The following is a 27,446-nucleotide window of genomic DNA, read 5'->3' on the forward strand; positions in this document are numbered from 1 at the left end:
CCATCCCTGCTTAGCCATTTTGCACTGCCTGTCAATCTCATTTTTGAAACTATGTATTCCTCTTTGCCTGCTTCATTTACTGCATTTTTATATTTTCTCCTTTCATCGATTAAATTCAATATTTCTTCTGTTACCCAAGGATTTCTACTAGCCCTCGTCTTTTTACCTACTTGATCCTCTGCTGCCTTCACTACTTCATCTCTCAAAGCTACCCATTCTTCTTCTACTGTATTTCTTTCCCCTATTCTTGTAAATTGTTCCCTTACGCTCTCCCTGAATCTCTGTACAATCTATGGTTTAGTCAGTTTATCCAGGTCCCATCTCCTTAAATTCCCACCTTTTTGCAGTTTCTTCAGTTCATGCGAATGTCCCTATCTACTATCTAGCGAAACCACTGCCAAGGGAACGGGCTTGGAAAAATTAGTGGGGAAAGAAGACCCTGTTGAGCTTGAATCTACAGTTCATAACCAATAGATTGTGGTCAGAGTCCATATCTGCCCCTGGAAATGTCTTACAATTTAAAACCTGGTTCCTGTCTTACCATTATATAATATATCTGAGACCTTCCAATACCTCCAGGCTTCTTCCACATATATGACCTTCTTTTATGATTCTTGAACCAAGTGTTAGCTGTGATTAAGTTATGCTCTGTGCAAAATTCTACCAGACGGCTTCCTCTTTTGTTCCTTTGCTCCATTCCATATTCACCTACTACGTTTCCTTCTCTTCCTTTTCCTACTGTCGAATTCCAGTCACCCATGACTGTTAAATTTTCGTCTCCCTTCACTATCTGAATAATTTCTTTTATTTCATCGTACATTTCTTCAATTTCTTCGTCATCTGCAGAGCTAGTTGGCATATAAACTTGTACTACTGTAGTAGGTGTGGGCTTCGTATCTATCTTGGCCACAATAATGCGTTCACTATGCTGTTTGTAGTAGCTTACCCGCATTCCTATTTTCCTATTCATTATTAAACCTACTCCTGCATTACCCCTATTTGATTTTGTGTTTATAACCCTGTAATCACCTGACCAGAAGTCTTGTTCCTCCTGCCACCGAACTTCACTAATTCCCACTATATCTAACTTTAACCTATCCATTTCCCTTTTTAAATTTTCTAACCTACTTGCCCGATTAAGGGATCTGACATTCCACGCTCCGATCCGTAGAACGCCAGTTTTCTTTCTCCTGATAACGACATCCTCCTGAGTAGTCCCCGCCCGGAGATCCGAATGGGGGACTATTTTACCTCCGGAATATTTTACCCAAGAGGATGCCATCATCATTTAATCATACAGTAAAGCTGCATGTCCTCGGGAAAAATTACGGCTGTAGTTTCCCCTTGCTTTCAGCCGTTCGCAGTACCAGCACAGCAACGCCGTTTTGGTTAATGTTGCAAGGCCAGATCAGTCAATCATCCAGACTGTTGCCCCTGCAACTACTGAAAAGGCTGCTGCCCCTCTTCAGGAACCACACGTTTGTCTGGCCTCTCAACAGATACCCCTCCGTTGTGGTTGCACCTACGGTACGGCCATCTGTATCGCTGAAGCACGCATGCCTCCCCACCAACGGCAAGGTCCATGGTTCATGGGGGGTGTTTAATTGCTTGAGGTAATTTTCGGATAGTGCATTCAATATAATGTCACTTGATGCTCTGTCCCTACCACTGTCATAAACATCTGAGTGTCCCAGTCTATATCTGGTAAATTGAAATCTCCGCCTAAGACTATAACATGCTGGGGAAATTTATGTGAAATGTATTCCAGATTTTCTCTCAGCTGTTCTGCCACTAATGCTGCTGAGTCAGGAGGTCGGTAAAAGGAGCCAATTATTAACCTAACTCGGTTGTTGAGTATAACCTCCACCCATTATAAATCAAGGAAGTATCCACTTCTTTTTCACTACAGGATAAACTACTACTAACAGAGACAAACACGCCACCACCAGTTGCATGCAATCTATCCTTTCTAAACACCATCTGATAGGTGTACAAACTGTTCAAAAATCATGTTTTTATATTCAGTTCCAAGTGAGATAACTAACCCCAACTTTACAAAAAATGAAAATTTTCAAATTTCAAAAATTCATATAAAATTAAGGAAATATTTGTAAGTGTTCTTGATCCATATGAGGTTAGTGGTGTATGATATCTAACTCTAGGAAAAAAACAGACTCTTGTAAATCACTCCTTGGTTGTTATTTTGAGCTTAAATGTGGAATTTTGAAAATTTGGATACCAAACTTTGGAGGTAATTTTGACTGGATATTTTTGAATTTAGGGTATTTTGTGTAATAGACAATGCTGCAGAGGACACTTTTTCTAAAAACAATCATGTCAACTGTAATGTTGTAACTTAACCAAGTGCAGAGATATTCATATTTTTGCTGACATCTCTAAACTGAAACATCATTGCGTGCTGACAAACGAAAATGGCCGCCATTCAGTAAAGATAAAAGGTAATTTTTTAACTGTTTTGAACTTCACAATTATAGGGTATATATATTTAAAAATGGCCCAGCAACCAACTAATTATTATTGGACCATTTCATTTGGATTGACCCATTAATTGGATAGGTGTGTTAGAGAATTTAAAGACAAAAATTGGTGTGTTGAAGTCAGATATGTTGGGAATTAGCGAAGTGGGTCGCAGGAAGAACAAAACTTCTTTTCAGATCAGTACATGGTTATCAACACAAAATCAAATAGGGGTAATGTAAGAGTAGATCTAATATTGTATAAGACAATGTGGGTAGACTACTATGAACAGAACAGTGAAACCATCAGTATCCGAGATACATAGATATGAAGGCAACACCCACCACAGTGTTTCAAATTTATATGACTACTAGTTCCAAAATACTAACACGAATTCTTTACAGACAAATGAAAAAACTGGTAGAAGCCAACCTCGGGGAAGATCAGTTTGGATTCCGTAGAAATGTTGGAACACATGAGGCAATACTGACCCTACGACTTATCTTAGGAGATAGATTAAGGAAAGGCAAACCTAGGTTTCTAGCAATTGTTGACTTGGAGAAAGCATTTGACAATGTTGACTTAAATACTCTCTTTCAAATTTTGGAGGTGGTAGGGGTAAAATACGGGGAGCGATAGGCTATTTACAATTTGTACAGAAACCAGATGGCAGTTATAAGAGTCAAGGGCATGAAAGGGAAGCAGTGGATGGGAAGGGAGTGAGACAGGGTTGTAGCCTATCCTCGATGCTATTCAGTCTGTATATTGAGCAAGCAGTAAAGAAAACAAAAGAAAAATTTGAAGTAGGAATTAAAATCCATTGAGAACAAACAAAAACTTTGAGGTTTGCCAATGACATTGTAATTCTGTCAGAGACAGCAAAGGACCTGGAGGTGCAATTGAATGGGATGGACAGTGTCTTGAAAGGAGGATATAAGATGAACATCAACAAGAGCAAGACGAGGATAATGGAATGTAGTCGAGTTAACTCGGGTGATGCTGAGGGAATTAGATTAGGAGATGAGACACTTAAAGTAGTAAATGAGTTTTGGTATTTGTGGAGCAAAATAACTAATGATGGTCGAAGTAGAGAAGATATAAAATGTAGACTGGCAATGGCAAGGAAAGCGTTTCTGAAGAACAGAAATTTGTTAACATCAAGTATAAATTTAAGTGCAAGGAATATACCAAACAGATTCAGACCCATGTAGGTTGCAGTAGGTACTAGAAGATGAAGAAGCATGCACAGGATACAGTAGCATGGAGACCCGCATCAAACTGGTCTCTGGACTGAAGACCACAACAACAACAACAACAACAACAGATCCACAGGCAACAAAGAGAATGAAAGGATGTATGTTTAAGATCACAGAAAGTATTCAAATAGTTAAGGGAGATGAAAATTTAATTGTGACAGGGGACAGCAGTTCAATAGCAGGAAAAAGATCAGAAGGAAAAGTAGTGCAAACACATGGACTAGGGGAGGGGACTGAAAGGGAAACCACATGCTAGAATTCTGCACCAAGCACAATTTAATCACAGCTAATACTTTGCCTATAAATCAAGAAGAAAGTTGTAGACTTGAAAGAGACCTGAAAGATTTCAAGTAGACTAAATAATGGTAAGAAAACAGATTATAAACTGCAAAACATTTCCAAGAGTGATGTGGACTCTGGCCATTGGTTATGAAACACAGATTAAAACTTAAGAAACTGCATAAAGGCAAGAGATTAAGGAACTGGACTTGGAAAAGATGGAAGAACCAAGAGAAGAGAAGAAAAATTCGTATCTGTAGGGTAAAGGCAGCAGAGTATCAAACTGGCAAAAAGAAAAGGCCTAGCAGCAGTCTTTGGGTAACACATGAGATGTTGAATATAGATATTGACTCTAATTGACTAAAGGAGGAAACATCAAATGAGGTTATTAACAGAGAAACCAACTTCTCACAAATGAGCCTGATGGAAGTGCAAAGCAGAAAGGACTAGATGAGAAATGTATGGCTGAAGAAGGATGCATGACCATGGAAAAGATAGATGCAGCACATAAGAAAATTTAAGAGACCACTGAGAGAAAGGAAGAAGCTGAATGAAAATTAAGAGCTCATACTAAGCAAAGAAGGGAAGATTGAATGTGGGAAAGAATACACAGAAGGGCTATATAAGGGAAAAAAACTTAAAGACATTATTATAGAAAGAGAAGAGAAGAGAAAGAAGGAAATTCCTTTTTAAAGGAACCATCCCGGTATTTGACTGAAGCAGTTTAGCGAAATCATGGTCAACCTAAATCAGGATGGTCAGATGTAGATATGAACTGTCGTCTTCCTGAATGCTAGTCCTGTGTGCTAACCATTGCACCAACTCTTTAACATGTGTATATCAGGAATCGTAGCACACTCTGGACCAAGAATTTGTTATAGCCAACTTATCATATAAAATATTAAATGGATTCGCATTTCAACAGCTCTGCTGTGATAAGATCTGTTTTTTCCCCCAAAAAGGTTCCTTGCCTAATATTGCACAATATAGCTAAAGGGTACCAAGTTGGACATTTTGAATCTTATGAGGAACACACACAGAAATACTGGGGTGAGCTTCACTTAGAGCCTACAACAAACCTAGCATCGGTAGATAGGAGGATAATTCAAACTGTCAGACTTCCTTTAGTATTTTACACCTTTAAAATGTTAATAATTCTAAATAAGTAAGACCTTAATAATTTAATTGCGTAAAGGTGGCACCAAACAAAGGTTAACACTAATTAGCATTAGCAATAAAATCTGTTTCCAAACATGCATATTTATTGGACCAAACTTATATAAATACAATATCTATTTAATTACACAAATACTCTTTTGACTACTACACTCCTGGAAATTGAAATAAGAACACCGTGAATTCATTGTCCCAGGAAGGAGAAACTTTATTGACACATTCCTGGTGTCAGATACATCACATGATCACACTGACAGAACCACAGGCACATAGACACAGGCAACAGAGCATGCACAATGTCGGCACTAGTACAGTGTATATCCACCTTTCGCAGCAATGCAGGCTGCTATTCTCCCATGGAGACGATTGTAGAGATGCTGGATGTAGTCCTGTGGAACGGATTGCCATGCCAATTCCACCTGGCGCCTCAGTTGGACCAGTGTTCGTGCTGGACGTGCAGACCGCGTGAGACGACGCTTCATCCAGTCCCAAACATGCTCAATGGGGGACAGATGCGGAGATCTTGCTGGCCAGGGTAGTTGACTTACACCTTCTAGAGCACGTTGGGTGGCACGGGATACATGCGGACGTGCATTGTCCTGTTGGAACAGCAAGTTCCCTTGCCGGTCTAGGAATGGTAGAACGATGGATTCGATGACAGTTTGGATGTACCGTGCACTATTCAGTGTCCCCTCGACGATCACCAGAGGTGTACGGCCAGTGTAGGAGATCGCTCCCCACACCATGATGCCGGGTGTTGGCCCTGTGAGCCTCGGTCGTATGCAGTCCTGATTGTGGCGCTCACCTACACGGCGCCAAACATGCATACGACCATTGGCACCAAGGCAGAAGCGACTCTCATTGCTGAAGACGACACGTCTCCATTCATCCCTCCATTCACGCTTGTCGCGACACCACTGGTGGCGGGCTGCACGATGTTGGGGCGTGAGCGGAAGATGGCCTAACGGTATGCGGGACCGTAGCCCAGCTTCATGGAGACGGTTGCGAATGGTCCTCGCCGATACCCCAGGAGCAACAGTGTCCCTAATTTGCTGGGAAGTGGCGGTGCGGTCCCCTACGACACTGCGTGGGATCCTACGGTCTTGGCGTGCATCCGTGCGTCGCTGCGGTCCGGTCCCAGGTCGACGGGCATGTGCACCTTCCGCCGACCACTGGCGACAACATCGATGTACTGTGGAGACCTCACGCCCCACGTGTTGAGCAATTCCGCGGTACGTCCACCCGGCCTCCCGCATGCCCACTATACGCTCTCGCTCAAAGTCCGTCAACTGCACATACGGTTCACGTCCACGCTGTCGCGACATCCTACCAGTGTTAAAGACTGCGATGGAGCTCCGTATGCCACGGCAAACTGGCTGACACTGATGGCGGTGGTGCACAAATGCTGCGCAGCTAGCACCATTCGACGGCCAACACCGCGGTTCCTGGTGTGTCCGCTGTGCCGTGCGTGTGATCATTGCTTGTACAGCCCTCTCGCAGTGTCCGGAGCAAGTATGGTGGGTCTGACACACCGGTGTCAATGTGTTCTTTTTTCCATTTCCAGGAGTGTATAAAAGTATGTCAAACTGCATATTAGTCAAGAATCACTACATTGTGACAAAACTTTTGCATTTGACTCTACCTCCAGTGTTCTGAAAGTATAATCTATCAGTTTAGAAGGTCAAGTGAAACTGATGTCATTCATGCCTGTACCATGCAGTAACAAAGAATAATGTCTACGATTTCTTTTGTATCTAAACCCTGCATAATTATAATAAGTGCAATGTAACATAGGACAGAAGCTGTCAAGAGGGAGGAGGGAAAGAGGAGAATGTGTGTGAGGGAGGGAGGGAGGACCATGGGAGGAGGGTTAGGAGGGAGGGAGGGAGAGGGAGACAGAGAGGGAGGGAGGGAAAGAGAAAAGACTCAGCTGACAGCTATGCATCTTACTTAAAAATATTCCAGTGAACATACATGAAATTTCAGAGATGCATCTTCTAGTGAGGGGTCTCGCAAACTCCTCTACGAAAGATGTTGCCACTGAATCAACCCCCCCCCCCCCCCCAACCATATCACTGTAAGTCTTATAACATACTAAAGAAATGTCTATGGATCTGCAGGTTAGTTTATCCCCGCTTGCACATAAAAATGTGATTTCTTAGCACTTTGTTGTGAGTGAGATTTTTATGTAAATCCCACAGCACAGAACAACAGTCAGTGACAACTTATACACTTGGAACACTCATTTAATCACAAAAAGCTACTATCAGTGTAATATAGTATTTTATGATGAAATATCAATTGGTCTGTCTCCTGGTAAAATTGTTTGGGAGCCAAATTTGAGAATCTGTTATGAAACTATCATTGCTGAAATGAGAATAGGCATAGTTCAGCAATAATAGTTTTGTAACAAGTCCTCAAATATGGCTCCTGGACTGTTTATCAGGTGGCATGCAATTCATTACTTTATCATAAAATGCTAGATGATACTGACAGCAGCCTGTAAACTATTTTTTTTCCAGATTTAAGTCTAGACCACCTCTGTAGTCAAATGGTTAGCATCTATGCCTATGGTGTGAGAGGTCCTGGGTTTGATCCCCAGTAACTCCTTGGATCTTTCTCAGGTGGTGTGGTCTGGAACATGGTTCACTCAGCTTTTTATGGCCAGATCAGGAGTTGCTTAAATAAAGAAGCAATGGTATAACAAGGATTCATCTACTGGCAATAACGGCTGAAGGGATGGGTGACATGCTGATTACATACTTCATAACTGTACATCACTCCTCATATTACCTTTTAAGCAGCAGTTGGTAGGCTGCGACAACAGCAAGGTCTAATGTGTAAGTAGTGTTGACATTAAAAAGTATGAGCCTGCACACAATCTTTATTTCTTTATATCGTTATCTCACTAATAGGAATTTCATACTCTTTTGTGAAATATCTGCGTAATAATATTAAGGATGACAGCCAATGCAAAGCTCCAGCACTTGTTTTTCATATCCCATCTAGTGCTGACATTTTCTTAACTCAAAAAGAACTGTGAGAAAAGTGTAAATTGCTTGGCAGACAGAATCTTGCAATCCCCTCTTACAAAATCCTCCCACTTCAATGTATGTACACACTAGAAATTTGTAATTATGTTTCAAAGAATTTAAAAGACATAAATAAAAATTGTAAAATCCAGGAGCGCAGTATAAGGCAAATGAAAAGTTCCAACTCCAGTCAATAACGGAAACAGGTTTTAAAACTTCCACTACAAATAATGAGATATCTCATTCTCACTTTTTTGTAAAACCACAAGGACATTTGCATTAGATCATTACTTCTACTCAGTAGCAGAATTTTCAGAACACGAAAAATAAAAGAGACTTGAAACAAGACAGTGCAGCTGCTGCGAATAGTTCTAACCCTTTTTTGGAGAAAAAAAAATACTGCTGCATATGTCCTTATAACAAAAGTTATTTACAAGAGTTTCCTTTTAATACCAGAACTCCGTACCTCGTATAGTAATGGAAAGATGATTTCATATCAGTTACTCTCTATAAGTATGTAATTTATGTGCCATTCAAGCTACCTGAGTTGAGAACTCCTGGGATCACTTTCCTTCATGGGGTTTCATTAAAAAAAATTAAAAGTAATCCCCTGCCTTTTTGCTTAGCACTAATGTAATGTCGTTTCTGATATATGAAGGAAAATTCCACATTTTAAATCACAGATAAATTAATAGTTTCTTACAGACTACACATATTATTTACTTACGCAAACTATGAACAGCCATAGGTGGATCACCTGATCCTGTATTAAAGGATTTTGCATCATTCAGCAAAGGAACATTTCCAATAATGACAGGAATCTTTATAGCAACATTTTCCACTTGAGACACTTGGACTGCTGTGAACTAAGAAGCAAAAGAAATATAGCACTTCTGGAAGCAACGCACTTCAAATACATGGATTACATTCATTAAGCAACAAATTAGTATTGAAAAGTTAATCTGAAATTTCATTATGTGAACAGTTGGTAGCAGCAAAATGGCAAGCCTTATCACATGCCTCTCGCATGCAACAGCATATAAGCAGGACAGTTCTGAAATTAAATATAGACTGCAGGGTAGCTTTTGAAAGACAAAAATTCTGCCTGGATCAGAGACAAAAATAAAATGATGGGTAGCACCTTTAACTTTTGTTATCCTTTCAACCACAGTCATGAGTAATGTTCTATTTATTTGTTTATTTATTTGCAACATGTTCGATTATAATATTTGTAATACTGCATATATGTACTGTGTGTGTGTGTGTGTGTGTGTGTGCGCGCGCGCGCACGCGCGGAGTGGAGTGTAATGTTTGTGTTGTACGATTACGATGATGATAGATAGGAGAGAACAAAAACCTGATAATGACACACAGATGCACTCCTGGCAAATAGCACCCCAAGGGTTACCAAGCTTAACGTCTCCATCTGATAGACGGATCACTGTCAACAGTGTCACATACCCTCACTTCATGAGACACTGGGGACAGGTTTTGTATTTAAACTAGGTCATTGGTGTGGGCTGGTGATCAGGAACTTTATGCCACCACACCTCCTCCCCTTGCCAGCCAAATTCTGGCTCTGAATATTTTTTCCCACTGCCAGGGTTCGAAGCAGCTTATCCTCAGGTCGAGCACAAGTATGCATTAGTGACTTGACCACAGGAGTGGGGCTGTGTGTAATATAACATTGATAATTATCACTTTGGATTGCAACTGAATAAAACATATTTGTCTTTTTCCTGTTTAACAACTGTTCTTCTACTGCTTATTGCCATGCATAATTTAGTCCCCAAGTAACAGGGAATGAACACTAATTTACTTGTTCAGTATTCACAGAAGAGAGTAATTTATCCTTCACTAAATTTCTATTCTAGTCAGTTCCCTCACTACCAGAGGTTCATGTACTAGCTTCTGACATCCCAAGCTGTGGTTCCATTTCATTTTTAAATCCTGTAAGCATATCAACACTCTTATTTGTGACTTTGCACTCTATTCACTTGAATATCATGTACTGATTTATTGGTACGTTAATGCTCAACTTTTGTTTTTAAAATTTCTTCCACCATGTCTAGAAGATCATCTAAATCTTGAACGTATTTTAATCCTCACTGCAGTCTTCTTCTAATTTTTTCATCCTTCATGTAATTGGGAACCCAAATCAATTTGTTTATCATCTGTGCTACAAAGTCTTCCATCCATTTTAATAATCTGTTGCCCATTTCAGAAAATCTGTTATCTATGTGTGACAATATTTGCATAATTTTTTCAATTGCTCCTTTGACCACTACAGGATTCATGCCCATCAATCTCCTTACAAATAATAATTAAAAAGTCACAGAAGTTGTATTGACACTATTTAAAAATGTACTCAGAGTGAATGATATATGCCTTTTTATCTGTCATATACTAAGGAAGTCCACTGACCAAGTTTACTCTCTAAACTGAAATTCATCTAACAAGCTCACTGTATAATTTGAGATTCAACTAGCAAAGTCATTGAATAGACTGAAATTAATGATCCACTGCACAATAAACAGCTTCCTATCCGAACAGAACTCACTGGTATGAAACTTCGTGGTAAACTGTGTGCTGGACTGAGACTTGAACTTAGGATCTTTGCCTTTCAGGGGCACGAGCTCTACCAACTTAGCTACCCAAGTATGACTCATGACCCATCCTCACAGCTTTACTTCTGCCAGTACACTGTCTACTCCTTCCAAACTTCACAGTGCCCCTACAAAACAGCTCTCCTGCATGAAAGGATATTGGGAGATACGGCTTCGCCACAGCCTGGGGGTATTTCCAGAATGAGCTTTACTGTTGTCAGTACCTCACCTTCTACCTTCCAAAGCTGTGAGGATGGCTTGAGAGTCATGCTTGGGTGGCTAGATCAGTAGAGCACTTGCCCATGAAAGGCGAAGATCCTGAGTTCAAGTTTCGGTCTGACACACGATTTTAATCTGCCAGTACGTTTCACATCGACAAACATTGTGCTGCAGAGTGAAAATTTCTTTCTAGAACTTACTAGTTTTTGATAAAGTGAATCTAGAGTCCGTATAGGTCGCATCTGTAGCTCAATGCAGAGGCAACGTGAGCTCAACTGTCACTGGATGTCCCTGACATCTGGACGCAAATTGTCACGAGACAGGTGTAGCACACCCATTGAACTCTCTGTCACTGCTGTCCCAAACTATTGTTGCCAGAAAACGAGCTATTCGCCTGTCATGCTGATAGTGCATACAAAGTTTCTGTATGTAACTCTGATTTTTAGCTTTTGTTGTCTTCATCTCTCAAGACCATTCAAATTACATTAAATTTCCAGAGAATCTCCTCTGTATTTAAAAGTGGCCACTAACTACTATGGAACAACAGTTACTGCTTTTTGCTTTTTCTATTGAAAATCTTGATGACTCCTTGTTGATTACTGTAGCCATGAAAAAGTCACTCTTTTATACTCCATGAATGTAATAATAATTACTTGCAATATTACTACAATTCAAATCATGAAGTTTTTGACTTCTTGATTTATCAGTTAAGCATTAATCTAATGTAGTATCATGTCCCATGGCTCATTCACATGATAAATCATAATGATGTGAAATGAGTCATTTTATACTCACATCATACATTATTTTGTAAGTATGGCAGCTACATGCTGATTTCTTTTACTTTTGTGGGTTAGTAATTCCTACCCAGCATCTTTTACACATCACACTAACAGAAATTCTTCTGTAGAACAGGAGTTGCCAAGGAGAAACTTTTTCAGTTTGTTTTTGAATTTTACTTTGGCATTTGTCAAATATTTTACCTCAAAGAGTAAGTGATCAAAAATTTGGTTGCAGCATTGGACACCTCTTTTTGTGCTATAGACAACCTTAATATGGTGAAATGAATTCATTTTTCCTTCTGGTATTGTAATTATGTATATCACTGTCCCTTTTGTACTGCAGTGGGATATTTACCACAAATTTCCAAAACACTACTCCACATGACTGAATGAAAATATGCAAAGTATGTCTAGTTATGGATTGTCCCTCCCCAAGACTTTCATTGACTGTAAGTGCAAATGCAACTCAATTAAGTTGGTTTAGGTGTTCCAAAACGTGCTTTTTCCAGTTTAAATTCTTGTCAGTATGGACATCTAAGAATTTTGAATTTTCCACCCTATTTATCATTTCCTCACCACGTGTTACATTTAGCACTGGCCCAGAACCCTTAGATATGTAGAACTGAATATGCTGACTCTTTTTAACGCCGAGAGTGAGACCATTTGCAGAAAACCAGTCAATGATACTTTTCAGATTAATGTTTATCATTTCATCTATTGCTATTGTATTTTTTGGATTGATTACAATACTAGCATCACCTGCAAAAAGTACTAATTCTGCTTGTCGTGTATTAGATGGATGATCATTTACAAATATGAGGAACAACAGTGGATCAAAGATTCAGCCTTGGGGAATCTCATATGTGATTTCTCACCAGTCACAAGAATCTCTCCTGGCTACTTTGGTGTAACTATTAAGTACAACTTTCTGCATCCTTTTGATTGGGTATGAAACCCATCAGTTGGCTACCCCATCAATGCCAATAAAACCCCAGTTTAGCTAGGTGACTGCTAAACTGCACCATTTCGTTATTTAATGCTTTTAAGATTTGATGAGTGAACATGTAAATGCCATTCCGAATACAGCAACTCTTCTGAAATCCAAACTGTGATTTATTGAGGATATTATTTTTGCTCAAGTGCAATAGTATTCTAGAATACACCAACTCAAAAATTTCGGAAAATGATGTTGACAATGACATCTCTTCTATCACCTCCCTTATAGAGAATTTAACAAGGGCACATTTCAATTACTCTGGAAAAATACTTGAGTTAGTGATGCATTACATATCTGGGAGCAAATTGTTAGTAATTTATTGGAAAAGCATCAAATCCACATGACCTTTTATTTTTGAGAAAAATAAATAATTTTCTTAATTTCAGATGGAGAAGTTGTTGATACATTCATATGCTTGACTTTTATGAGAGATGCTTTTTTACAATACGGCTGTGATTTTTTGTTTGAACTGTTTGTCACTCTATTTTCTACTATATTTAGGAAATGATTCTTAAACATATTCACTACCTGACACTTGATTTGTGGGGAGATGCCTGTACAAGGTGGATGCTGTGTCTCTCGCCACTCTGATCTGGCAACTGAGTAAACTGTGATCTATCATGGTGCAGAAAAATTGTTGTGTTTGAAGAAATTGAGTACATGGCAACTCATCATGGTGCAGCATATTTGTCGTGGGAGGAACTAGGCTTTGTCTCTTCATGGTGCAGCTGCTGTCAGTCAGCTGTCACTGTTGTGACTCTGAAAGTTGAACTGTTCTTCCTTGTGAGTCATCTGGTCTGCAACCAACAAGTACCAGACAGAAACTGCCACAGGGTATCATCCCTGTTCCTCCCAGAGTAGGAAAATTCCTACACCAGGGCCTGTCATTCTACCCGGATATCCACACATAGTCTATGGTGGTCCTGACACTGTCGGGGTAACCTAATGGTGCTATCAAACAAGCAATCAGTGCCCCTGGGCAGTGACAGTCTGAAACTGGAACCCACCAATGACAGACTGAGTAAACTCAAAGCCCCAGCCTTTGGATTCCTGCAACCAATGCAATACAGGTACAACCTAGGGTTTGCCACTAGCCAAATGGGATGATGAAAATTTTCGAAGAATTTTCCCCACATGTAAAAGGTAGCCTCAACACACCATGTTATGGCGCATAATTAAAATAATTTCAACCCCACCCCCTTCTCCCCAGGTTACAAGTAGCTGTGTAAATAATACACTGAAAAGAAAATCCCATTTCACACTTACCAATAATGGTAAGAAAGGTCTCCATAGGGACACTGATCCTGCAGAAATTAAGATAGAACTCCTCTTCTGCAAATTCAAAGTGATAGGGGTCAAGTAACAAAACAAACCATTTGACCTCTACAAACCTGCTTAAAATCACAAAAAGCACACTTCTTTCCCTTCACCATGTCTAAAAGAACAGTTAGTTATACAAAATAGGTTACTTCATGCACTGCAAGCTAATGAAGGCTACCTGATGGCCCTGTTCCCTCTTTCACAGCACAGCTCAGTGTCATCACTCTCCAAAATGTGCCAGCTAACTACGGCAGCTGCCCCACCAGAATTAAGCTCACGGTGAGCCAACCCTCACGGTCTGTTCCTGCAGCCATGAGAGTGGCCACCGGCAGCAGCAAAGCAACTGTGCCAGGGCCTGCTTCTTTCCCTATGCTTCTCCCACCAGGCACTAAGATGGCAGCCTGGATGCCACCCTCCCTACCACAACCAGGATCAACCAGACACACAAGAGTATTGAGGCTGCTGATGTAGAAATCAACATACATCCAAATGTCTGGCAAATCATTTCGGCTTAGCCCCCACCCTGTTTTCCACTGCTGAAACTTAGACTCTGCTAGGTACAGGCTTTGTGTGGTTACAGGAAGGGCCCTAAATTCGAAGCATAAGAGTTTGAGACTGCTGCATTGGGAACACAAGTGGTGGGAGGCTGTTTCAGCTTAGTGTCATTGCACCTGACAAACCTACCCATATTCTCACAGATGTAAACAAAAATCCAGACATCCTAGACATTTGTGTAGAAAAACCTTGGACACCAATTGGCAACCATGGTACACTATGAGCTGGGGTGTGACCCCAGTCTGGTCGTTATGGAATTTGCCAGTCTTGAAGATGATGCCTGGAGGATGGAAAAAAAAAAAAATACAAACTGTAATGAAATGGGTCAGGTACAACTACCTGATGGTGGACACATGGAAGAAATTCTGTCAATGCAAACAGAAAGAGAAGTGGAACACTTTACTGGAATCCTCCAATTTTTTCTTAAGCATCACTCAAAGTTTCAATGGTTCGTAATGCAACAACATTATCAGACCTGTCAATGACAGCTACTGATCATGTATTAACAGATTTAGATAAAGAAAACTAGTGTGGCTGTAGTAGATCCAGGACTATCTAACCACTTCAGCCAAATTACAAATATGGAAGTGAATATATATATTGTGAGGCTACAGTGAAGATTTCTAGCTCTTTAAGTAAGTGTCTGCAGGATGATCTTGGATGAGCTCCAGTAATTATTCTGATTACATGCTTTCATGCAATGAACACTCTTTTACTCAATGATGAGTTACCCCAGAATATGATGCCATACAAAAGCAGAGAATGAAAATAGGAGCGGTAAGCTAATTTACTCAGATGTATATCGCCAAAATTTGCATTGACCCTAATAGCATAAGTAGCTGAACGCAAACGTTTCAGCAGATCCTCAGTGTGTTTTTTCCAGTTCAACCCCTCATCACTCCTAGGAATTTTGAATATTCTACCGTAGCTACCGATTTCTGATCGAAGTCTATATTTATTAATGGGGTCATTCCATTTACTGTGTGGAACTGTATATACTGTGTTTTGTCAAAGTTTAATGAGAGCACATTTGCAGAGAACCACTTAATGATTTTCTGAAAAACATCGTTTACAATTTTACCAATTAATTCTTGTCTGTCGGGTTTGATAGCTATACTTGTATCATCTAAACCAAAAAGGCATGAGTTTATCAAATAAATAGCAGCTCAAACATGGGAAAAAGTATACAAAGAAGTAGATGCAAATGAATAGTTCAAGAATTTCATGGCTCTGTTTAAACTAAAACTTGAAGACATTTATCCTAAAGTATTATGTCCATTGCCTAAAGTGGAACAAAACAAATGGGTGACAAAATGCATCAAGAAATAGTCTCAAACACTGAAGTACCTAAGTTCCATTAAAAACAGCCAATCTGATCCAACCTTCTCACACTTTTATAAACAGTATAGGCAAGCATACAGGAAAGTTCTGGTTGCAGCAAAGAAAGCTCAGAATTCCAAACTGATACTGCTGAAAACAAACACAATGCAGTACGGAAGACTGTAAAGCAAGAACCAGTACAGTAAGATGAATGAATCAAAAATAAAAATAAAAAACAAAGGGACTCTAATAAAAGATACAAAAGATTTGGCAAACTGTATCAATGACTACTTTAGCAGTATGGAAACAAAATTACAAGAAAAAATTCAAATAGCCCTTTATGTCAAAAAGCTAAACAAATGTGTTCAACATTCAATGATGTTACTGTATTTCTTTATTCATCCTGTCAACAACAAAGGAGGAAGTCTATAAAGCAATTTGCGAACTAAAAAAACAAAATTTCAACAGGTTAAGATAAAGTACAAACTTGTCTGATTAAGGACTGTATAGAGAGCCTAACATCACCATTAGTTGACATTAAAGCTCAACCATTCAAAATGTGACACTGAAAATGTAAAAAATTATAGGCCATTCTCACTCTTCTCTTGCTTTGGAAACCTAATAGATACTGTGGTAAAAGATACACTTATTAACTATTTAAATACAGACAATCTCCTTTCCAATGACCAGTTTGATTTCTGATAAGGGAAAGGTACTGATTTGCAACAGCATATCTAACAAATCACACCAGTATCTGTTCAGTCTAGTGCTCTGATCCATCTATGGACTCAAACTGAATACTGTTATTTATGTCCATCGCCACTCCTCACTTCACAAGGAACTCCTTGAAAAACAGCCAACTAATCTGTATCCTGGTAAAGGATGTATCTGAATTGTCAAATTATTTAAGTGGTGCTACAATATACCAATAATGTCAGAGCAGGATAAAAAAAATTCTCGATTTTTCCCAAATTTCCCAGTTAAAAATATGCTTTCTCCCGGGTGAGAGCATGCTTTTTCCATGTTAAGTGACAGTATATTTACCCTCGGAACTGTACAACTTATCAATCCTTTCAATAGTTATGATTTTTCCTGGCACTTTAGAAAACGAAACTCAAGGGGAAAAAAAACATGTTTTGGAAAGATCTTTGATGTGTAGCAAAATGTATGCTGCATATTTTCGTATCACGGAAGTACAAATTCGAATTCCACCAAACACCACATATTACTTTCCAAAGCATTGAAATCGAGAATGAGATGCACTTTTGTAAGCCAGTCATAGCACATGTCACGTGATCTCACTAGCCGATGACAGTGAATATTCAGAGCATATGACACGTGATGTAGTCAGCCAATAGCAACATCACTGTTAAGTAGCACAAACACACAAACAGGAAAAGTTAATGTTTTAAATTAATATACACAGAGTTGAAACTTCCTGGCAGATTGAAACTGTGTGCCCGACCGAGACTTGAACTCGGGACCTTTGCCTTTCGCGGGCAAGTGCTCTACCAACTGAGCTACCGAAGCACAACTCACGCCCGGTACTCACAGCTTTACTTCTGCCAGTATCCGTCTCCTACCTTCCAAACTTTACAGAAGCTCTCCTGCGAACCTTGCAGAACATTCTGGAAACATCCCCCAGGCTGTGGCTAAGCCATGTCTCCGCAATATCCTTTCTTTCAGGAGTGCTAGTTCTGCAAGGTTCGCAGAAGAGCTTCTGTAAAGTTTGGAAGGTAGGAGACGGATACTGGCAGAAGTAAAGCTGTAAGTACTGGGCGTGAGTCGTGCTTCGGTAGCTCAGTTGGTAGAGCACTTGCCCGCGAAAGGCAAAGGTCCCGAGTTCAAGTCTCGGTCGGGCACACAGTTTTAATCTGCCAGGAAGTTTCATATCAGCGCACACTCCGCTGCAGAGTGAAAATCTCATTCTGGATACACAGAGTTGCTACAAGAAAAGCAAAGCTTTCACATGCGATATTGGCCTCTAAGGTTAATACGCTGCAAGAGAAGCTAAGCTTTCACACATAATGTTGACCTTTTTTGCGCTTATTACACTTTAAGATATATCACACAAATGTGCCAGTAAAATATTTAATAATGATATAAATGTCTGATCTTCTGGGCTCAAAATTTTTCTAAATGGGTTGTCATCAAAGAGTTGATTTTTAAATGAGAGTCAAAGACTCTGTGATCTAATAAATTCATCATACATTCTTGCACATAGTTCAACTTGTGTAAAAGGAAGTTTACTTTGAAAGTAACACTTTTCAAACCACCATTCGCAATATTTTCCCGCAATCTGTTATAAATAGGTTCGTTTCAGCAACAGATAACAGGTGCCACCGCGATTGCACAGCTACAATGATGTAGGAGGCATGCATGTCTGTAGGTGTAAAACATTAAAAGATCTTACTTTATGTAATTAAAGAAACAAGACATCTGAGGATTCTGTAACAGCATCGGAATTTCGTGAACCATACTAAAATGTGCACATATAAAGTGTACATTTGTATGTCCAGATTAGATTTAGATTAGATTTAATTTCATTCCAATTGATCCGTAGTAAGGAGGTCCTCCAGGATGGAGGATTCCCAATGAAGTAGGTCTTGAACTGATATTAAGCTTTTCATTGTGGTTTTTGGGAAGTTAATTTTCTTGTAGTACCAATACTGTATTATCTCATGTTTGGTTCTTTATTATGGCACAATGTTATATGTGACAGAAGATTAAAACGTGCACTTGAAATGCAGTGAACAGTTAAACTAGCTACTAGCGCTGAAATAAACACTTTGTTTCAAATACATTGACTGCATCAGTGGAAATGATTTATAAAGCCAAATTTCCTTCACAAACCGACAAACATAACTTCAATGTTCTGCAAGGTGATTAATGCTTGACTGTCAGAAAGGAGGAAATAAAAAAAAATCTGAAACTAATAACATATTTTAGACTTCTGCATCATGTGAATGTATTTTAATTCACTTTATAGTTCCTAGCCACAGAAATATGTTTTGTTTTCATTTGACGTGGGAGCAGTAAACAAAGAGGAAACAACAAAATCACTAAATGTAAATGTGGGTCACCTTGAGACTACCCACTCCCCCATTATAACTCAAGACTGTTCTGTGCCTCAGCCCCAGATGTACAATATTTCTGAACTGGGGAAATATTAGATAGGGTGCCCCCTACCACCCTCCCTTGAGCATTTGAGACAAGACGGTAAAAAGGGAAAGAGAGAGAGAGAATAATTTCCACACAGCATTCTTCTATCGCATGTCAATGTATTTCACTCTGTGGTGTTGAAACATGTATATTTTGTAATGGATGCCATCAAGCTATATTCAGGACAGTGGAAATTAAAATGTCCTGTGGTGCCTCTCCTGCTCCCAGTCCACCAGTTTGACATCCTGCTCCTCTGAAAAAAGCTCACAACTGATACTGGATGGGGAGAACAAGAGCTCTTCAGAAACTTTGCACTCTTTATTGCCTATTAGCTAATAATTTGCTGTTTTGTGTGACATAAAATGAAATATAGGATACGAGCAAGACATTACACTTTTCTTCAGTCCTAGATCTTAGCATTTTTTCTTTCTAATCTTGCTACAGCTTTACATGACATGCTTTCCTTTGTGCGGAAGAAAGTTCCTCAAACATTTTGCTACATGAAAAATCGAAATATATTGTCTAATACTGAAAAAGCTGTTAATACAAATAGTACCACGACTGATGCGGTTTCTCGAGCTAATTACATCTATTTTGTTGCTGTCTGCTAGATAAAACAAATTAGGCCTTTCTAAGATTGCAGAAATTGTAACACACACCAAATAAACAAGGCTGTTTTGGCAAACCCATATCTAATGCCTATTAGGCCTACTACAAGCAAAACGCTTGATGTTAGGAAACAGTTTCACATTTCATTCATAAGCTCCAGTTTCTCAAGCATGAGATTGAAAAGCAGTAGTACGAAATTTTTATCTAAATTTTGAATCGTCATATTCTTCCATAATTTGTATGATGTTGCCGTTTCTTCTAGTTTCTCGTTCTAATAAACAATCTTGTCATCACTAATTCTATGACTATTCCTGCCATTGTCAAAACTTATTTGCCAGTTAACTTCACTAGCCCTGCAGAATCACCGGCTTTGTTATCCCGAGATTACTCTCTGGTTAGGCGTTGTTACTGCTCATACAACGCATTTTCCGCACTACTTCCAGAATAGAACTTAAGCGGCTACTAGTGCGGGACTGTACAACAGGCTCTTACTAGAACAGCAATCTGGCCAAAAACTTTGTCAAAACTTCATTTTCTTTGATACACTGAGAAGATAATACATAGTCTTTCTTACCTGATATTCCTGTTAGTCGTTTATTTCCACTCTGGTAGTCTTAATCTATGGATTTCACTATAGTAATTACAACAACACTGATCATCAGTAAACCTAATCAACTACATAATGAGACAGCAACTGGCATTCTTCCATTTGGCTTTACACCGCTCAGATCATATAGCCCATTTTGTCTGCAGGAAAGTTTATTTCTAAATGTGATGAGGATTCCCCTGACAGATAAATCACGTACACTCTTTACAAATAAACTTAGAATGTATTCAAAAACCAACAGGGATGAGTTTCAAAATCATATAAATAATTGATAGACCAACGTGTGCTGGATGCTAGGCACTTTACGAAAGAAGATTTTTTTCCCTCAAGAATATGAGTTTGATAACCCCCCCCCCCCCCCTCCTAGATCCAGGCCTCCTGTACATGTGTGGATCTGGCAACTTGGGTGTGCCAGTAAAATTTTTCCCAGTAGCATCTAGCTGCTTGCTGTGGCTGCTTACACAGCCAGCAGCCAAATTTCTGTAGCCTAATGTAAACAGTTGTGCTGTCACGCTCATCAGAGGCAATTTATTGTTATGAAGCATTGCAGTCTTTCTAAAGCCTTTAATACATTTTCCTGTTGGCAGATGCTTGTGTGAGCACTATGTTTTGTTGTTATATCATGGTGCATTTCCTTTGTAATTTAAGTTTTATTTTCGTTTTTCTCTCTCATTGTTCATGTTTTATTGCTGCAGTATTATTCTACAGTAGTGGCATATAGTAATATACTTCGTTAGAGTATTGGTTCTTACCAGTCAAAATTACAAAAATTTAACTGAAACCAAAAACAATGAAAATTTCCCGGAATTCTAAAAAATTCCCAGGTTTTTCCTGGTTTTCTCCCAGATGAAAAAATTCCCGTGTCTTTCCCAGATGTCCTGGTTGTACAGGGTCATATACACCCTGTCACAGTCAAAATCTACAAGCAGTTCACTAACTTTATCTCTAATACCTCTTCTATTTTGATGAAATGTGCTAATTCCTTCTCTAGTTGAATACCTGACCACCTCTGGTGGTGATTCCTTGGTTAGAGGAACTTTCTTTAAGCAGGTATACCTATCAGCTGACTTCAATCTAAAAAAAAGGTGCACATCTAACATAAAGTACTACAGAAATTTTTCCATGAGTGATCCCACCACCACCCACTAAACTGTCACCTGTAAGCTTTGCCAGCCGTCCCTTTCCATACCTACCGAGGTTCAGGCCATGCTTAGTGAAACCCAATCTACTGATAGACTCAACTGGCATCACTGCAATGTTACCCATGCTCTCAGGTGCCATCAGTCCCTTCTCCAGCCCCAAGTTAACATGCCTAACAGCCGCATTTACATGGGGCCGATCATGATGCTGAAACAGTTGCACAAAATGTACATTAGTGCCACCAGTTTGAGTAGCTATCTTTACCAGGTCACCACCTATATCATGTTTCCCTTCCCTATCAAGACTATTCCCACCACAATAACTAGCTGATCCTCTTTACCTTTGACTTAAGGCATATGGCAGTCACACTGGACACTGGCACCATTTATCCAAGCTGCTTTAACACGGGCACAGACATCCAATAGACTTTCACCGTCACTGCACATGAATGAGCCAAGATATTTGAAATGCTCCACTTTCTTCAAGTCTTCTCTAGTGACTTTGATGGTCCCATTGGTTTGAATACCACACTCAATGTATTCTGTCTTCTTGATATTCAGTTGGAGGCCAAATTTACCAAGTCATTGATTCCACAGCTGTGTCTGTTCCTGGAGGTCCTTATGGTATTTGCTAGACAGTAAGACATTGTCACACAGGAATGACCAAGGGTGGGGGTGACTTAGGACACATGTCACAGTGTCCATCCAGAGGGTAAAAAGTAGAGGTGACAGTGCTGAACCTTGAGATATTCTGACATTGATAGTAAAAGGGGATGATGTTCCTCTGCACATCAGAGATTGCTGGAGACATTTTGGTACAGCAGTTGGACCTATCGGACACAGGCTTCAGGGATATTGTGAGATCATAATGCTTGCCAAATAAGATGATGTGGGACACAGGTGAAGGCAAAGCAGTTGGACCCATCTGATGAAGGCTTCAGGGACATTGTAAGATTGTAATGCATGCCAAATAAGCTGTTGTGGGACATAGTCGAAGGCCTTTTCCAGATCTAGGAATGACATATGAATATCCTTCTTCTTCTCAAGGCATTTCTCAATAAGTAACTGAGTGGCATGAATGGCATCTGTGGTTCCACTTCCTTTGGTACACACGGATTATTTTGGGTAATAGAAACAACTGCGCTGAGCCTGGTGTCTTTAACCCGCTCAAAGATCTTTGTAATGTGACAAAGCAGTCGAACTGGTCAATACTGCTAGCATACTGTCACATCACCTATTCTCCTCCTGACTGGCAGTGTGCCACTAGTTGTCCAGATTGCTGGGACTATATCCTCATCTATGATTCTGTTGAAGAGGGTAGTGAGAATTGTGGCACCTGCATGTCCAAGGATCTTCATACTTCGGCTGGAATGTCATCAGGGCCAGTAGGCTTGCCATTCTTCATCTTCTTGACCGCTCCCTTGACCTCTTGGATGTTAATTGGTAGTGCAGGTCCAGCAACTGAATCAGCACTCAGGGTCAATATCCTCAATGCCAATTTTGGAGAAGTAATCACTCCGTCTGTGGAGAATGTTGAAGGGTCTCGAAGGAGTCGATTGTCATTGTTCCTTATGTGTCTGACGTGACCAATGTCCTGGGTGGTTCAGTGACGTGCTTTGGCGAGGCAATTAATTTTATTTACTCCCTCAAGTGTGTCTAGTTCATCATATGTATGGTAGCAATAAGACGATTTGGCTGTTGCAACTGCTCTCTTGGCGCCAATTTTTGCGTCCTGTACGGTCTGGGACTGGAACTTACTTTGAAAAGCCCTTTTCTTCTCCCTCAAAGCCGTCTGCATGTCTTCATTCCACCACTAGACTTCTTTATTGATTGCTCCTTTTCCTAGTTTTCTCCTGCCAAGAATGTTATTCGCAGCACAGTGGGCTTGGCTGGTAATGCTGTCCCATATGCCTGATACTGGCTGGCGTGTGTCTAAGTTGATAGCCTTAAGAGCAGTGGTGAGTTGAGCTTTGCATTCTGACATATGCCACAAATTGATTCTCTGCACTCCAATGATCTGGGCCGATTTTGGTTTTGGATATTCAACTTGAGGACTATGACAAGAGGCTGATGCTGGGGGGCCACCTGATTCTGAGGGGTTGACTTTTACATCAGTTACCAGCTTCAGGTTGCGTCTTCTTGAAGAATGTGTTGTTGTGGTCTTCAGTCCTGAGACTGGTTTGATGCAGGTCTCCATGCTACCCTATCCTGCACAACCTTCTTCATCTACCAGTACTTACTGCAACCTACATTCTTCTGAATCTGCTTAGTGTATTCATCTCTTGGTCTCCCTCTATGATTTTTACCCTCCACACTGACCTCCAATCCTAAATTTGTGATCCCTTGGTGCCTCTGAACATGTGCTACCAAATGGTCCCTTCTTCTTGTCAAGTTGTGCCACAAACTCCTCTTCTCCCCAATTCTATTCGATACCTCCTCATTAGTTATGTGATCTACTCATCTAATCTTCAGCATTCTTCTGTAGCACCACATTTCGAAAGCTTCTATTCTCTTCTTGTCCAAACTATTTATCGTCCATGTGTCACTTCCATACATGGCTACACTCCATAGAAATACTTTCAGAAACGACTTCATGACACTTAAATCAATACTAGATGTTAACAAATTTCTCTTCTTCAGAAACGCTTTCCTTGCCATTGCCAGTCTACATTTTATATCTTCTCTACTTCGACCATCATCGGTTCTTTTGCTCCCGAAATAGTAAAACTCCTTTACTACTTTAAGTGTCTCATTTCCTAATCTAATTCGCTCAGCATCACCTGACTTAATTCGACTACATTCCATTATCCTCATTTTGCTTTTGTTAATATTCATCTTATATCCGCCTTTCAAGTCACTGTCCATTCCGTTCACCTGCTCTTCCAAATCCTTTGCTGTCTCTGACAGAATTACAATGTCATCAGCGAACCTCAAAGTTTTTATTTCTTCTCCATGGATTTTATATATACTCTGAATTTTTCTTTTGTTTACTTTACTGCTTGCTCAATATACAGATTGAATAACACCGAGGAGAGGCTACAACCCTGTCTAACTCCCTTACCAACCACTGCTTCCCTTTCATACCCCTCGGCTCTTATAACTCCCATCTGGTTTCTGTACAAATTGTAAATAGCCTTTCGCTCCTTGTATTTTACCCCTGTCACCTTTAGAACGTGAAATAGAGTATTCCAGTCAACATTGTCAAAAGCTACCTCTAAGTCTACAAATGCTAGATACGTAGGTTTGCCTTTCCTTAATCTTTCTTTTAAGATAAGTCATAATGTCAGTATTGCCTCACATGTTCCAATATTTCTACAGAATCAAAACTGATCTTCCTCGAGGTCGACTTCTACCAGTTTTTCCATTTGTCTGTAAATAATTCGTGTTAGTATTTTGCAGCTGTGACTTATTAAACTGAGAGTTTGGTAATTTTCACATCTGTCAACACCTGCTTTCTTTGGGATTGGAATTATTATATTCTTCTTGAAATCTGAGGGTATTTCGCCTATCTCATACATCTTGCTCACCAGATGGTAGAGTTTTGTCAGGACTGGCTCTCCCAAGGCTGGCAGTAGTTCTAATGGAAAGTTGTCTAATCCCGAGGTCTTGTTTCGACTCAGGTCTTTCAGTACTCTGTCAAACTCTTCACGCAGTATCATGTCTCCCATTTCATCTTCATCTACGTCCTCTTCTATTTCCATAATATTGCCCTCAAGTACATCATCCTTGTATAGGGTCTATATAAACACTCCTTCCACCTTTCTGCTTTCCCTTCTTTGCTTAGAACTGGGTTTCCATCTAAGCTCTTGATATTCGTAAAAATGGTTCTCTTTTCTCCAAAGGTCTCTTTAATTTTACTGTAGGCAGTATCTATCTTACCGCTAGTGAGATAAGCCTCTACATCCTTACATTTGTCCTCTAGCCATCCCTGCTTTGCCATTTTGCACTTCCTGTCGATCTCATTTTTGAGATGTTTGTATTCCTTTTTGCCTGCTTCATTTTTATATTTTCTGCTTTCATCAATTATATTCAATATTTCTTCTGTTACCCAAGGATTTCTACTAGCCCTCGTCTTTTTACCTACTTGTTCCTCTGCTGCCTTCACTACTTCATCCCTCAGAGCTAGCCATTCTTCTTCTACTGTATTTCTTTCCCCCATTCCTGTCAATTGTTCCCTTATGCTGTCCCAGAAACTCTGTACAACCTCTGGTTTAGTCAGTTTATCCAGGTCCCATCTCCTTAAATTCCCACCTTTTTGCAATTTCTTCAGTTTTAATCTACAGTTCATAACCAATAGATTGTGGTCAGAGTCCACATCTGCCCCTGGAAATGTCCTACAATTTAAAACCTGTCTTAGCATTATATAATCTATCTCATACCTTTTAGTATCTCCAGGGTTCTTCCATGTATACAACCTTCTTTCATGATTCTTGAACCAAGTGTTAGCTATGATTAAGTTATGCTCTGTGCAAAATTCTACCAGGTGGCTTCCTCTTTCATTTCTTAGCCCCAAACTATATTCACCTACTACATTTCCTTCTCTCCCTTTTCCTACTGTCGAATTCCAGTCACCCACAGTTATTAAATTTTTGTCTCCCTTCACTACCTGAATAATTTCTTTTATCTCATCATACATTTCTTCAATTTCTTCGTCATCTGCACAACTAGTTGGCATATACACTTGTACTACTGTAGTAGGCATGGGCTTCGTGTCTATCTTGGCCACTATGATACGTTCACTATGCTGTTTTTAGTAGCTTACCCGCACTCCTATTTTTTTTTATTCATTATTAAACCTTCTCCTGCATTGCCCATATTTGATATGGTATTTATAACCCTGTATTCACCTGACCAGAAGCCTTGTTCCTCCTGCCACAGAACTTCACTAATTCCTAATATATCTAACTTTAACCTATCCATTTCCCTTTTTAAATTTTCTAATCTACCTGCCTGATTATGGGAGCTGACATTCCATGCTTTGATCTGTAGAATACCAGTTTTCTCTCTCCTGATAACGGTGTCCTCTTGAGTAGTCCCTGCCTGGAAATCCAAACGGGGGCTATTTTACCTCCTGAATATTTTACCCATACATTTTAACCATACATTAAAGCTGCTTGCCCTCGGGAAAATTATGGCTTGCTTTCAGCCGTTCGCAGTACCAGCACAGCAAGGCCATTTTGGTTAGTGTTACAAGGCCAAATCAGTCAATCATCCAGACTGTTGCCCCTGCAACTACTGAAAAGGCTGCCGCCCCTCTCCAGAAACCACATGTTTGTCTGGCCTCTCAACAGATACATCTCTGTTGTGGTTGCACCTACGGTGCGACCACCTGTATCGCTGAGGCACACAAGCCTCCCCACCAATGGCAAGGTCCATGGTTCATGCAGGGAGGAAAGAATGTGTTGGTCACCACAAAATCCAGAATCTGTGTCCCATCATCATTGACAGCACATTATCCATTTCCACCATGACATTGGTCACACCCATTTCTTATTGATCCTACATGACCATTAAGGTTGCCTCTTATTATTAGATATTCTTCAGGGTCAATAGTGCATAGATGGATATTTGAGTCCAAAATTCATCCTTCTCTTCATCAGGGCATGCAGGTAGGAGTACATAGCGGGACACAATTCAAAAAGTTGATGTCCCAGACTCGATTTTTACACTTATGAGTTGATAAGAGATTTGGTATACATTTGTGACACTGTCCTGATACGTATCATCAGTCACAACACCTACGCCACTACGAGCACTGTTTGTGTCATTATAGCACAGTCTGTATCCACTGGCGATCTCCCTGCTGCTCCTTTCCAGTTCATTTCTTGGATACATGCAATATCCATGTGTCAGTCCATTTCTCACATTTTCTGGGTGATGGGAGTTCACATTGCTTGTGGGGTATGCCC

The 27,446-nt window shown here is 39.9% G+C and overlaps 1 protein-coding gene across 4 annotated transcripts in view; it reads right to left on the reverse strand.

Moving 5' to 3' along the window:
• Positions 1 to 27,446, reverse strand: part of LOC126272516 (arrestin domain-containing protein 1-like) — a 151,775-nt gene that overhangs the window by 24,852 nt on the left and 99,477 nt on the right. For 3 of the 4 annotated variants that reach the window (XM_049975418.1, XM_049975422.1, XM_049975421.1), the window contains one exon: positions 8,949 to 9,087. The exons of the other annotated variant lie outside the window; for it this stretch is intronic. In XM_049975418.1, coding sequence (XP_049831375.1) covers positions 8,949 to 9,087 — 139 coding nt within the window. The remainder of the gene's footprint in view (positions 1 to 8,948; positions 9,088 to 27,446) is intronic. 4 annotated transcript variants of the gene reach the window in all.

This window comes from Schistocerca gregaria, chromosome 5, assembly GCF_023897955.1.
Source record: "Schistocerca gregaria isolate iqSchGreg1 chromosome 5, iqSchGreg1.2, whole genome shotgun sequence".
In the NCBI taxonomy this organism is placed as follows: domain Eukaryota; kingdom Metazoa; phylum Arthropoda; class Insecta; order Orthoptera; family Acrididae; genus Schistocerca; species Schistocerca gregaria.